We start from the raw sequence: 12,962 nt of genomic DNA, 5'->3' as shown, positions 1-12,962 counted from the left end.
CGCAGCCGTTATTCCTCCGCGGTGAGCGTGATGTTCACTGAGGAGCACCGTCAGCGGGGAGGGTGAGCTGCCCGGCCGGTACGATTCACTTCTAATGTTAAGCTTTCTCTGAGGGCCGGGAATCAAACAGCCACGCGGTGTCGGGTTACTCCCGGAGGCGGCACTCCCCCCACCTCCGAGGGGCGGGCGGCCAATGATGGGAAAAAAATAATAATAATAAATCCATTTGGCGTTTCAGCCGCGGAGTGATTGCGAAACTAGGGGAGGCCGCTTTCTGGTAACCGTGAGTCACCGCGAGTCGGCCGGACCAGACGTGCCTAAGTTGCGCTCAGGAGTGTTTTTCATACTTGGAGGGGGGGGGCACTTTATCTGATCTGATTCACTTCCTCGGAAACCAGGAATATCACACTGTACGACTTTCTGAAAATGTGTCCTCCTCTCAGTCTTTCCTCGCACCCTTTATAATGATTTATAATATGACAGAATCATGTCCACACAGGGAACAACAACAACAACAATTCAGTTCAACTTTATTTATATGGCGCCAAATCACAACAAAAGCCATCTCATGACACTTTACAAAATAATAGAGCAGGTCTAGACCGACTCTTTATAATGTTATGACAGAGACCCAACAGTTCCCACCATGAGCAAGCACAAAAACTTGCTTTTAAAGAGGCAGAAACCTCGAGCAGAACCAGGACTCTGGGGGGGGTATATCTGCTTTGACCAGTTGGGTTGGAGAGAGAGAGAGAGAGAGAGAGAGAGACATAGACAGGCAGGCAGAGATGTATGGCAGCACTAGTAGTAGAAATAGCAGCTATAATTATAATAATACTGGAAATATGACTGATAATAGTAGTTACAGCTTTAATAGTAACAGAACTACGACTAAACATAATAACTGTAGTGATGAGAGTCAGGCGTACCAGGACCACGGTCCACAGGAACCTGCGAGACGACAAAGCACAAAGAAACTCCGGGGGAAGATGGAAAGTTAGTAACATGCATTGGTGGGACATGAATGTGTAAAGATGGAGAGGGAGAGGAGGAAAGTGCATCATGGGAAGTCCCCCAGCAGTCTAGGTCTATAGCAGCATAACTAGGGGGGCTGGTCCAGGCAGGACCTGAGCCAGCCCCTAACTATAAGCGTTATCAAAAAGCAAAGTTTTAAGCCTACTCTTAAAAGTAGAGAGCGTGTGTCTGCCTCCCGGACCCAAACTGGGAACTGGTCCCACAGGAGAGGAGCTTGATAGCTGAAGGCTCTGGGCTCCCGTTCTGCTTTTGGAGACTCTAGGAACCACAAGCTAACCCTGCATTCTGGGAGCGCAGCGCTCTAAAGCATACACAGTGGTCAAAGACCAAAAGCCAGAGTATGAGTTACGTTAAATGTGTTCCTCAAAATAGTCCCAATCAGTGTGGGCAGTTTACCAGAAGAAAGTTTCAAAAAAAAAAAAAAGAAGAGGAAGCTGAGGTCACAGAGGTGCTACAGGAAGACGGTCAGGGAAAACGTTGTCAGCGCCGACTTCAGGATTTCAGAGCCTTTCACAACCGACACGGCCTTCACACGCAAGAGCACGGCAGTCCATAACTGTCACCAGACAGCAACGATGGAATCGAGCATCACTCCGCACAGCAGGAACAACACTCGCAAGCTATGAGGGCCCGAAGTGGTCAATATTAAATAAACAGGGCATTGTGAAATAAATGATCACGTTTCAACTGAATACATTTGAATTCCATTGGAATGAACGCAGGCAGGTATGTGGGTCATTCCCTCATTGACATTTCAGGCCATTTTTGTCCGATTGCAGCAGTTTGTATCTCACGATGCCGTTTCCGCCACTTCCACGAAGACAAACCGGGTGGATGGATGCAGCCATGCGATTGGCCGTCGGGGTAGCCGAGTACATTTACCCAAGTACTGCACTTGAGGTACTTTAAGGCACTTCACGGGAGTGTTTCCATCTTATGCAGCTTCCTACTTCGACTCCACGGCATCTCCGAGGGAAATATATGAATAAGTATAGAGAGAATGCAGCATAAACAACTTTACTACGTTTGCTGTGACAGCTTTAGTTACTTTTCAGATTACACATTTTTTTTCCTCCGAAAGCCACGTATCTCCGAATGCGGTGATTTTGTGTTAATTGAAGGATGAGGTGTTCCTTCATGGGTCCTGTTTGAGATTGGATTAGCTGGAAAATGCATCATCACAAAGTTGAAAACAGGGCTCTTAGAAATAGAGACTGATGGGGGGGGGGGCAGACAGAGAAGTGAAAGTGTGAACCAAAGGTCAGAGCGTGGCGAGCATGGACTGGATGCTCTCTCTGCCCCGCAGACAGTCGATCACACTACATGTGGGTGTGTTTGCAGTAGCGTGCAAAGTGGAGAGTGACTTATCTAGAAGCTGGGTGGTTGCCTTGGCTCCGAGGGTAATGGGAGTGCTGCAGGAATGAGTCTGCATTTTCTACGCTTTTGATTACCTCGCCTGGAAGTCAGTGGGTTTTTAATTAGATGCCTGAAATAAGGCCTGCGGTTAACACGAGCTTAAGGGATTTCGACGTTTTTCAAAGCTAACTTCCGGCTAAAATACGCGCTAAATGCTAAAATACGTCATCCCTGCGACACTCACTATAGGTTCACAATGTGAGCCTGACCAACTCCAAATGTGGTCTGGCTGACCCAGACGCAGATCGCACTTTGACGCCGGTCAGGATGTCTCTACGCGGATTGCGACGGGGCTGAAGAGGAGGATGGTGGCCACACTACAACGCAGACAAAATGCTACTGTGAGGACAAAAACCAGCCATAAGCTACAGCTTTGAAAAATATGCATTTAATTTGGGAGGAAGCATTGAACAATTTGAATAACAAACCGTCACGTCACTTAGGCACGTTGCAAAAAAAAAAAAAAGAACATTGCCACTTTAAACTGATAAAAATCAATAATCCTATTTGTAGGTTCTGACTAATGCCATACTTATCCCAACAGCCTACATCCGGTGAGTGAGTCAGACTGTGTCAGAATAAGCCACACTGGCCATGTTCACTGCAAAGTTGATTGTAGGTCCGGTCCATAGGCTGTATATAAAGATGGACGACGTGACAACTCCCAAAAAAAGTGGAGCCAAATCGCCCCCTGGTGGCTGGCTGCAGTATAAGTGTTCATTTTCTTCTGATCAGTTTGGTTTTAATTCGTTATTTGATGCTATAAAAAACGGGGTGAAACGTCATGATTGACAGCTGCGATTGACTGCGGTCCCCCTCCCCCGACCACCACTGCGCAAGACGCTGGCGCCAAACATCGTCACCAGCGCAAGACGGCGAGCGGCCGTAACCCGGGAGAGTTTGGCTTTCATTTTTGTACAGTGGAGGAGGAAGTGGAGGAGGAAGTGGAGGTCGCGTCGGCCATCTTTGTATACAGCCTATGGTGTGGTCTCATCGGGCGATTGGTTGACAGTAATTATTATTATTAAACATCCATCAGCAAGATCACTTCTGTTGATGATTTTTCAGTGTTACACGTCTGTTGAAAACCTGCATCATTATACATTCACATTATATAATATAATGTGCCTGTGCGCCGGAGGAATGGCACCACCCGGCCATTACACAGCAGGCATCACAGCAACATTTAAAGTGCATGATAAGAAAACAGCTCGGCGGCCTCGCACCAGGCCAATCTAAATGTCACTCAGTCACACTAAGAGCGCTATATGCTATGGCCACCGTTAGCATAGACGCCAGCGAAGTCTTGGGGGGGGGGGGGGGCGCTCACAGTTTGGCTCTCGGGGTTTGCTCCAGCAGCGTCCTCATGTCCAGCAGTGCGCCCTCCACGGCCTGGGCCAGACGCGCCGCGCTCGTGCTTTCGCAGGCGCTGAAGGACGACACCGCGAAGTTCATGTGATCGCCCATGGGATTGTAGCACACGCCGTATCCGTCGGGTGCCACCGGGCCGAAACACATGACGCAGTCGGTCTTGGATGGCACCTTGTGAAGGAACGAGAACATAGCTTTTAGTTAGCGAAAACAGTTTTGGTTGTATGGTCAAATACTTGAGGCATATTTTCCCCATTGACTTCCATCTACTACGTCTTTGGACTGCTCATGTGTATTTATACCACTGTTTTGGCATATGGAAGAAAACATGTTTGCCATCATGCCGTGGCAATGTTCTTCTTCAGACCTGACTTGTAGATAGCTGGTAGTGTAAGGCTTTGGCGTAGGCTGTGTCCGTGAAGATATCAGGTATGGAGATTTTTTCATGTCCGGCCTGCATCTTAAGGCCCAGGAGGTGTCTGTCTATGGCCTGGCCACTGATTGCCTGTGGGGATGGAGAGAATTCATATTAGTCACCAGATGCTAACTACAAAAAAATATATATATATTTCATTAATCTAGATTTTTTTCTCAAAAAAAAAAGCTTACTTTTTACTAGTATTTCCTAAAACAGCTCGCCACTGTAGTTTTTAGTCAAAACGTTCCCTAAAGATTTGTTGGGGGGACTATTTTCAGCGGTGGATGAATCCACATTTGGTGGTTCTAGTGAGTATTTGGGGGGCAGCAAAAAAACAAAAAAAATGTGATGTGATGCACGCACGCACGCACGCACGCACACAGTACTTGCTAGTAGATACATTCATTGTTGTCCTGTCTTTAACCGACCACTCACCATGTTAGTATATGACCTGTGTGCTTTTACAGCTTTCTCCATGAGATCAACCTTTTCTGTGTTCTGTGGGAAAAAAAACAAAAAAGGGAGAAGACAGGAACGTTAGGACACATCTTAAAAGTTTCAAGTCGTTTAACCAAGAACCTACTTCATGTGTAAAACTGAAATTCCCGAAAGAATAAACAATACTCATTATACCTCAGCACTTTGTCTTTGGCTCTTATCTCTGAAGTGAGGTTTCCAGTGATGTTTCTGTCATATGACATGAGTATGACACAGCTAGAGGTTGTTTTTGGTTTTTTTTGACTGTTGTCATCACTTAGTGTTCAAGTTGAGTGATTAAGCCCAGTATTACCGTGTCAAGAAAGTTTGGGGTTGGGATCTGAGCTCAAGTTCACCGCCAAAAAAAAAACTGTTGTCATACATACAAATGCGTGTCGTTCAAAATCCCCCCCGCCCCCCACCCATCGTCAGACCTGTTTGCCGGGGTCGTCAAAGGCCTTGACGAAGGCAGCCGAGGCAGCTGAGGCGGATCGGATCGTGTCTGTGCGGCCCAGCCTGAACATGCGCAGGGAGGCACTTTCGTATGTGGCACAGCAGCGCTGGTACATCCTGCAGAGACCAGGGAGGGGGGGGGGCAGTGTGAGGAAAGTCTGTAACACACTTGGGCCCCGTATTCATGAAGCTTCCTCGTGCAGAGACGAAATTCTCAGAAAATTCTTAGAGTTATGACGTTTTCTAACAATTTTCCCTTACATTTAAGACAAATGTATTCACAAAGCACCTTAGCCCTTTTCTGCTCATTTCCAGCTCTATATTTTCATTTTGCGATTCCACTAGAGCAGCTTTGCATGATTCACAGTTCAAAAAAAGTCCTGATTTATTTTCTACTGGCCTTCTACTGAGCTCCTGTCTCTTTAAGGTCCCCCTCCTTCCCTAAAAGCCCACTTTCTTCTGATTGGCTGGCCAAGTTCTGGAAGTCTTTGGAAGAATTTCCAAAAGGTAAAATGTAAACCTAACGCAACGTTGACATAAACATAAACATCTGGTCTGTGCCTGGAGCAGAGATACCATATAAGGACATCCGTGCCTCTCTGACATCAGATAGACCCGGCGGTTGAAAAAAAACTGAAACGGAGCGTTCAGAGCAGTCTGAAGCCTGAGCTTTTGGCTCACAGGGATTACTTTTACATACGTTTACCTCATTATTTGGCAACTTTGGCAACGTTTAGTGTGAATATCCAACATTTTAACATTTTATATACGACAGAAAATAAGGAAAAGCATAATAGGTCCCCTTTAAGAGAGCTCCTAAGGTGAAAAACTGTTCAGGAGTGAGGAGGAGGAAACGGCGGAAAGACAAAGAGGCTGGACGACAGTGAGTTCACGAAACGCTGCAGATTAGATCGTGCCGGAATAATGTTTGTGGCCGATCTTAACGCCAGAAATGTGTGATCACAACACGATACGAGATTTTTGGCAACTGGAGAAAATGCAACAGTGCTCCCATTGCCGGTTTATTTACATACGGGAGGCCCATCGACTTCACTGAGCTTGTACTTCCTTATTTCTGTTCGACCAACCAATCACGCCTTCATACAGGAGTCATACCTAGCAACGGGGTCAACCAACAACTCCTCACTAAGGTCAGCGTTGCATTGAAAGACCAATAATTAATAGGGAAAATGTAGAAAATGACAATAATAGAGCTTATTCTAAATGAGCATGCCAGTATATGCACAGAGGAAAATACTTTTTTGACTCATAAATCAAAGTTTAGGAGCATTATTTACACTGTATGTATCAGCCCAGATTCTTCTTCTTCTTTTTCTTATTATTATTATTATTATTATTATTATTATTATTATAAGCACCTGATCATCTCAGTTAAGCTGTAAGCGTCACTTTCACCCGACTTTTTAAGCATCTCACCTGTAGTAGGCCAGTTGCAGCGCTATCTGTATGAAAGCATCGGGGCTCATCTTGTGGGCCTTTGGAACACTTTTCCCAAAGTGGCCAAATACCATGACCTTCATATCCAGGTCTTGGGCCAGTCTGTGGTGGGAGAAGTGGGCAGGACAGTGAAGTGCACACATGCGTATACGTACTATACTGGTCATACTGAGTGTCGCTGTATACATTTTTTTTTTTTTTTTTTTAAATCTGCCCTCACGTGTTCATGTTGTGCTCAGCTTCCTCGATGTCCTTCTTGATCTCGGGGGTGATGTTGAAGTGTAGTTTCCGGGGCACGGGCAAAGGCACCATGGGAGACTGCGGCAGCTCAGGCTTCCTCCTGTCACCGCAAAACGAGACAGAAAAATCACGCTTAACGTAATGAGAGATTTTGTTGGGGGTCTCTGGGGGGTGTGACGATTCACAGATACAAAGCTCTGCTTTAACGTCAAAGATGCGACTACATCGATTAGCTTTGATGCTAATTCTGCACGGCGTTCTCCACTTTTGTGAAAGGTCAAAGATCAACGCGGGACTCTGGCACCATGAGAGGAACGTTAGCGTCACGTTGCTTGCGAGGTCAAAACAAAACATGTCCGACGCGGTTTACAGTGCGCCATCAAATCTTGCAAAATTTTTATAAGAACAACGGGAAAATTAGACCAAAGTCTGGCCGTTTGTAAGGTCTGTAGAACAGCGATTAAGTACCGCTGTTAGCACGACACATCTCAACACTCTGGTGCTGGTGAGACGGCATGGTGAAACCTCTGCGGGTGTTTCGGTTTAACGAGGGACCCTGTTAACTGGCGCCTGTTGTCGCCGTAGTTACTACAGCTGTTGAAAACGGCCAGATAACATGTAGCTGTCCTCGTAGATGCCTTTGTTAAGTTTTTCTTCAAAACACACCTATTTGCCTTTGGAGTCTTGTTTGAGGAAACGTGTCACGTAGGCGGCTAACACTCAGTCGCATTTTGAACGTTGCTTGTCACAGAATTTGTTGTCAGGTCTGTTTGAGCAACAGAAATACTTGTCTTTTAGGAAACACACAGTATCAATTTGAAGGTGAGCTTTTATAGAATTGGCTTATTCAACAGAAAATGAATGCCTACGTTAGACAAATGTGAAGAACTGTCTCAGATTGCATCGAATCGCACCAAATCCTTCGGTATCAAAATGCACCGTCCCTGAATCGCATCATAAGCCCTTTAAAAACACCTACGGAGCCTAAATAATCTTTGACCCACTTACGTGTATTCTACAACGTGGTCGATCAAGGCCACTATGGGTGGGCCCTCGGCTGGGGCGTGCTCGTAGTTTGCGCCACATGTCCCGTCCTCTCCAACGATGAACTGAATGACAGACCGGAAACTTTTAGGTGACACATTTAGGTGAGACATGAAACGCCCCACCTGAGGAATCTGTTGATAAGGTAAATTGCTGCCATGCCGGTTTTATATGTATATATATATATATATATATATATATATATATATATATATATATATATATATATACACATATATACTTCTTTTTTTTTCAATAAGCCTGACTTTCAGAAATAAGCCTGGTTTAATCTTCTCTTGTGATGTAGGCCTAAAATATAAATGTATCAGTGAATATAAAGCCTTTCTATTGGGCTGGATACTCACATTTTTATGCAAGGAAATAAGAAAAAGCAAAAAAGAAAGGCTAAAAGAAACACACTTTCAAGCGTAAGCCGGAGCCTGTATGTATGTACGTATGCGTGTACGTATATAAAAAGCCCCTGGTGAGTCACCTGCAGCGTCTTGTCAAACCAGCGGTTGCCACTGTTCCACTGGCTGCCACCTCCATGCAGCATCTGGACGGCAGCGCAGCTGTGGTACGTCTCGTCAGACCCCCGAGGCGTCGCTCCGTCCAAGCACAGCGTGAAGATGCTCCTTTGGATAGCCGACACCGATTCTTTGTTGGTCTTATCTGTGCGCAAAGCAAACACCATGTTATAGATGTCTGGATCTAGTCATGATTTCCATATTAGGGGCGCGCCGGTGGTCTTTTTTAGCTCACCCTTGATGAGGTTGACGTAGGCCTTGCCCCAGGAGTCGCGATGGTTGGTGGTGAGGATGCCGACAGGCTCCATGCCGGTCTGCAGTGAGGAGCTGCAGATCTGCTCCAGCTGAACACGGAGCTGATCGGCCGTCAGCGGAGTCCCGTCGCCGTTGTACACGTCCAGCGCAAAGAACTGATCCCGCGAGGAGGAGAGACGAGAAAGGTTCTCACCATCAGTTGACACTTGTGGGGCTTTGTAGCTGATTAATGTTGATCCAATAAGTTGGACAAAAGTGTCTCGAGCTCAGGCACAGACGTGAGACTCTGACCGGTGCGCCTCACCTGAAAGTTGTGCACTACCGTGATGTGTTTGGGGGGCCTGGAGCTCTTGGCGTGGTTCACTATCGAGTCCCTCTTCAGGCCGGGGATGCGGCACGACGACAGCACTTCATAGTACTGATTCATACACAGTGGCTTCCCTCCCAGATATTCGACTGGTAGTGTCTCACTGCAAGCACATGCGAGCCATTAAACCCTCACTCATCGCCGCAATAGTCGACCTGCTGCATTTGCAGGATGCACTGCTTTGAGGAATGAGTAGCGACGCTGTGATGCATTGGCGAGGTGCGGACTGGGTATTGATTTCTCGTGAAGTGGTGGGGCGGGGTATGGACCACACTAGCGCTAGCCTTAGAGGCCTATATGAAAACAGAACGTTAGTTGGGTACCATAACCCCAAATCCAGTGAGTATAGGCGCATCCCTCTAAGCTAAGTTTTTGGGAGTCACTTGTCCGGTCTCGGCTAAACTTACACACAGGGTGAGACTGAGGTGAGGCCCGCGTAAGTAAGTGGCCGCACGTTAGGGGTAGCCTTGAGGGCTCATAGAATCTGAACTGGAAACTGGCCAATGGGGAAACTCCCAACACTCGACCGACCAATGGCGTCACGGAGACACTTTTGCGTCTGGGCGGCATGGTGTCGCAGTGGTTAGCACTGTCGCACGGGAGGTAGAGATGGGTAGAGCGGGTTGGGGGGGTTCAATCTTCACCCGATCTGGAGCTGGCCTGTTGCGCCAAAGGAGGCCTGGCCTCCGTTTCACGGAGCTGGGAGGCTCTGGCTCGGATCCAGCACAGCGCTGATCCAGATTCGGCCCACCTTTGAGCCAAATGACTGCAAAAGAATCCTAATCCGCTCTGTAGCTGTCCCAGTGCCGTAAAAATCAGTTTTACAGATCCGGCACAGATCACGGTCCAGTCAAATAGGTTTCAATCGAGTCTTGTTTTATTATGCATTTACAGGAATATGATATCGGAACGGAAGTTGTCGGTACGTGGCCGTTTAAAGACGTGTGTTCAAGCAACATTCACAGTTTTGGATGTTTAACTGTGGAAGACCTGTGAAGGTTTTTGTCGAACTGCAACTACACGGACTCTGTAACAAAAGTGTCGACACTGCTGACATTGATTCACCAAGGTAATCTTTGACTATTTTAATGATGGGGGGGAAATGTGTCTTAGGCTGTCGGATCCAATCAGGGCTTTTTTTTTTTACTACTATAGACAATAACAACAACAGGAAGTTAAGCGTCAAAACAGGAAGTGGAACGAAAGAAATAAATGGGGCCGCATAAGGTCAATAAGGTGAATCGGTACTCACTTGTCAATCATTGTCTTGAAGTCCAAAACGCCCGCTATCAGTTTGGCAGCAAACCTAAACAGAGAGAACGTGATTCATTTGAGTGTTAACTCGCTCTCTATAAAGACGTCACTTTTGGTGGCGTTGTCACATAAACAATATTGTGCGGAAGCGAGCCAAAGCCGCTCATCGCGTATGCATAGTTTAAATGCCTTTAAAGCGTCAACAGCAACACAGGCGCAGCATCCCTGCCTTCTAAAGAGAGGCTGCTGTAAATGTGGTGCGGGGGTCCCCCATAAAATAAAGTTGTCATAATTGTTGGTCACCTTATTTGCCCCTGCTTGTCGCTGAAGTTCATGCGGGGCAAGACCAACCCAGGACTCGAGTGAACCACCACAGGCATCCGGTATTCGAGGTAAGCAACCTGCACCCACCACTCGGACAACTACAAAAAGGACACACAAGATCCAGACACGGAATACAAGCGGACAAGTCGTGTCAGGGAAGCACTGCATCGTGCGCGATATGTTCCCATATTGAGTGTATAGTCCACAGCTTTTCGGCCCAGCTGCCGAGCTCACCCAGTTCTCTGTGTTGCCGGCTCTCTTCTCCAGGCCCCTCTGCAGTCTCTCCCCGACCCCTCCCGCTCTCTGAAACTCTTCCACCAGCTCCCTGGTGTGCCTCAGCTCGTCCACCTCCACGATGGGCTCCAGGGCGGCGACGTAGCGCTCGCAGGTCTGCTGCAGGGGGGGCACAGGCAGGCCGGGCAGCCCCCTCTGGTGGGTCAGGTATCTGCCAGTGACCCGGGTCGCCGATACGGGCTTCACCAAGTGACAGGGTTTCATTAAGCCACAGGGCTTCGCCATGCCCACCTTCACCTGCGAGGCAGAGGAGTGCAGATTAGATACATGTTTGTAGCGTCATTTTTGCTGAAAGAGTGCAATAGATGGAGATAGCAGCTGTTGTCATTATATTATTTCATCAGCTGAACCTAAGATGGTTCCTTCTGCTGGCCACAACGAAAACAATCCTCTTCATGAGTCTGATAAACGCAGGTCATTCTGCTAAATAAACCTATTAAGGTTTACCTATTATTGCTACTGTGACAGCTATTCCTACCTGAAACCAACCAAAACTGAGGTTGTGGTTTTTGGCAGCAGCTCTCGCGTGACCGCGTCAGCGACGTGTACCGCCGATAGGGGGCAGTATGTGCTCATTTTCAACTGGACTACAGCACGGGGGAAGATAAAAAAAAAAAATGTCAACAAATGTACCGAGAGTACATGACATCGGTGAAACGACCATCAAAAGTATTCAGAGGCTATTTTTCGAAAAAACAAAAAGGCGCGCGTATTAAATTATTATATTCTAAAGAATCTGATGGTCTCGTGTGACGTTAGCACATGTTGCTGTTATTATAGTACGGACCGGCGAGATATAAAAACGTCATAACCATGTCATCCAGCTAGCTTAGCGTCGTAGAGACGTAGCCACATTTACAGCTCTGGCATGTTTAGGTCAAATGACGTTTAAATGGTCTTCGGGCATGTCATTCCAAAGTTCGTTTGTCGAACAGCAAGATCCGTCAGATGAGAACGTCACGTAAACTTCTTATTAACCTTAACCTGTCACAACTGTGATTCACTAACTTGCACAGACAACTACTTTGAGGTAGACCGAATAAAAGTGAGTAATACACGCTCGGTCAGGCGTGTCCTTTAGTGTCGTTTAGCTATGTTGAAGCTCAGCTAACCCCCAAGTCACCTTTGACCCAGTTAGGTGAGCTAACTGTTAACTACCGCTAGGTTACTTCAGTGCATTACGCTCAAAGTTGGCTAACTTTGCTAACAGCTAGCAAACGGCGTTCGCCACCTAATTAGCTTGCTTAACCAGCGTTGACTGACAAGTCACCACAATCGTTACGGCTGCCTCACGTCGGCGACAGCAGTTATTAACACGTTATAAGGGTGAAGTTGGCTTTTGGCCAGTGTGAACAAGCACGGTCGGCTAAAGGTGCGCTACCGGTACTTACCATAGTTCTGCTGCAAATGCCCCACATTCCGCTTTCAAAGAGACGCCCACCGAGACTCGGGTCCGTCAGTGCTCGAAGTCCAGCATATAGGATTAGCTTTTAGCTAGGTGTCTTTGTTGGCGTTCTGTCAGCACCAGAGACAGGCTGGAAGCTAGCCACACACAACTGCAGGGTAAAAGTTTCTCAGCTGTCAACGCCGGTTGCCCCCCGCGGCTGCCCTTAAAGAAGTGGTGGGTGTGACCACTGTATCCAAGGGTGTCATTTATTGAGTCTTGTTATGTAAAGCGTTTACAGTCAGATTCAATACATGAACACCGAGGGAAACAGCGTTGTAATTTGAAATATCCATAGTATATGATATATGATATGTCCGTCTGAAAAAGAGGGACTAATCGGGAGTAAAAGGGCGACATTCTGCATAATAAATTATGTTTGATACTTTCAGTACACCTTTTGCTGATAATACTTTTGTGCTTAAGTAAGTAAGTAAGTGAAATATGAATAATATAGATGTTATTTATTGTGATAATAGGCATCCGCAGAAAGAGAAAAGGCGCACAACCTGGGTCTGTCATTTACTTTTCGAACAGCGGGGGGCAGTGGTCAGCTGCGGCCGTGTGAAATTCTGCCTCCAGCCC

General features: G+C 46.9%; 1 protein-coding gene across 1 annotated transcript; it reads right to left on the bottom strand.

The window, feature by feature from the left end:
* Positions 1–2,840: 2,840 nt before the first annotated feature.
* On the bottom strand, positions 2,841–12,442 carry crata (carnitine O-acetyltransferase a). The gene is made up of 14 exons (XM_070924363.1): positions 12,325–12,442; positions 10,874–11,170; positions 10,619–10,737; positions 10,314–10,367; positions 8,999–9,164; positions 8,675–8,849; positions 8,406–8,584; positions 7,877–7,977; positions 6,849–6,968; positions 6,608–6,730; positions 5,152–5,287; positions 4,676–4,738; positions 4,190–4,327; positions 2,841–3,993 (listed from the first exon to the last, which is right to left on the bottom strand). Exons 1-14 carry the CDS (start codon positions 12,349–12,351, stop codon positions 3,778–3,780), a joined length of 1,914 nt encoding a protein of 637 aa, XP_070780464.1. The 5' UTR covers positions 12,352–12,442; the 3' UTR covers positions 2,841–3,777.
* Positions 12,443–12,962: the final 520 nt, after the last annotated feature.

The sequence above is a fragment of the Enoplosus armatus genome, chromosome 18 (assembly GCF_043641665.1).
Source record: "Enoplosus armatus isolate fEnoArm2 chromosome 18, fEnoArm2.hap1, whole genome shotgun sequence".
NCBI lineage: Eukaryota > Metazoa > Chordata > Actinopteri > Centrarchiformes > Enoplosidae > Enoplosus > Enoplosus armatus.
Note: the sequence above shows the minus strand (reverse complement) of the source record. Positions and strands in the feature narration are given on the sequence as shown.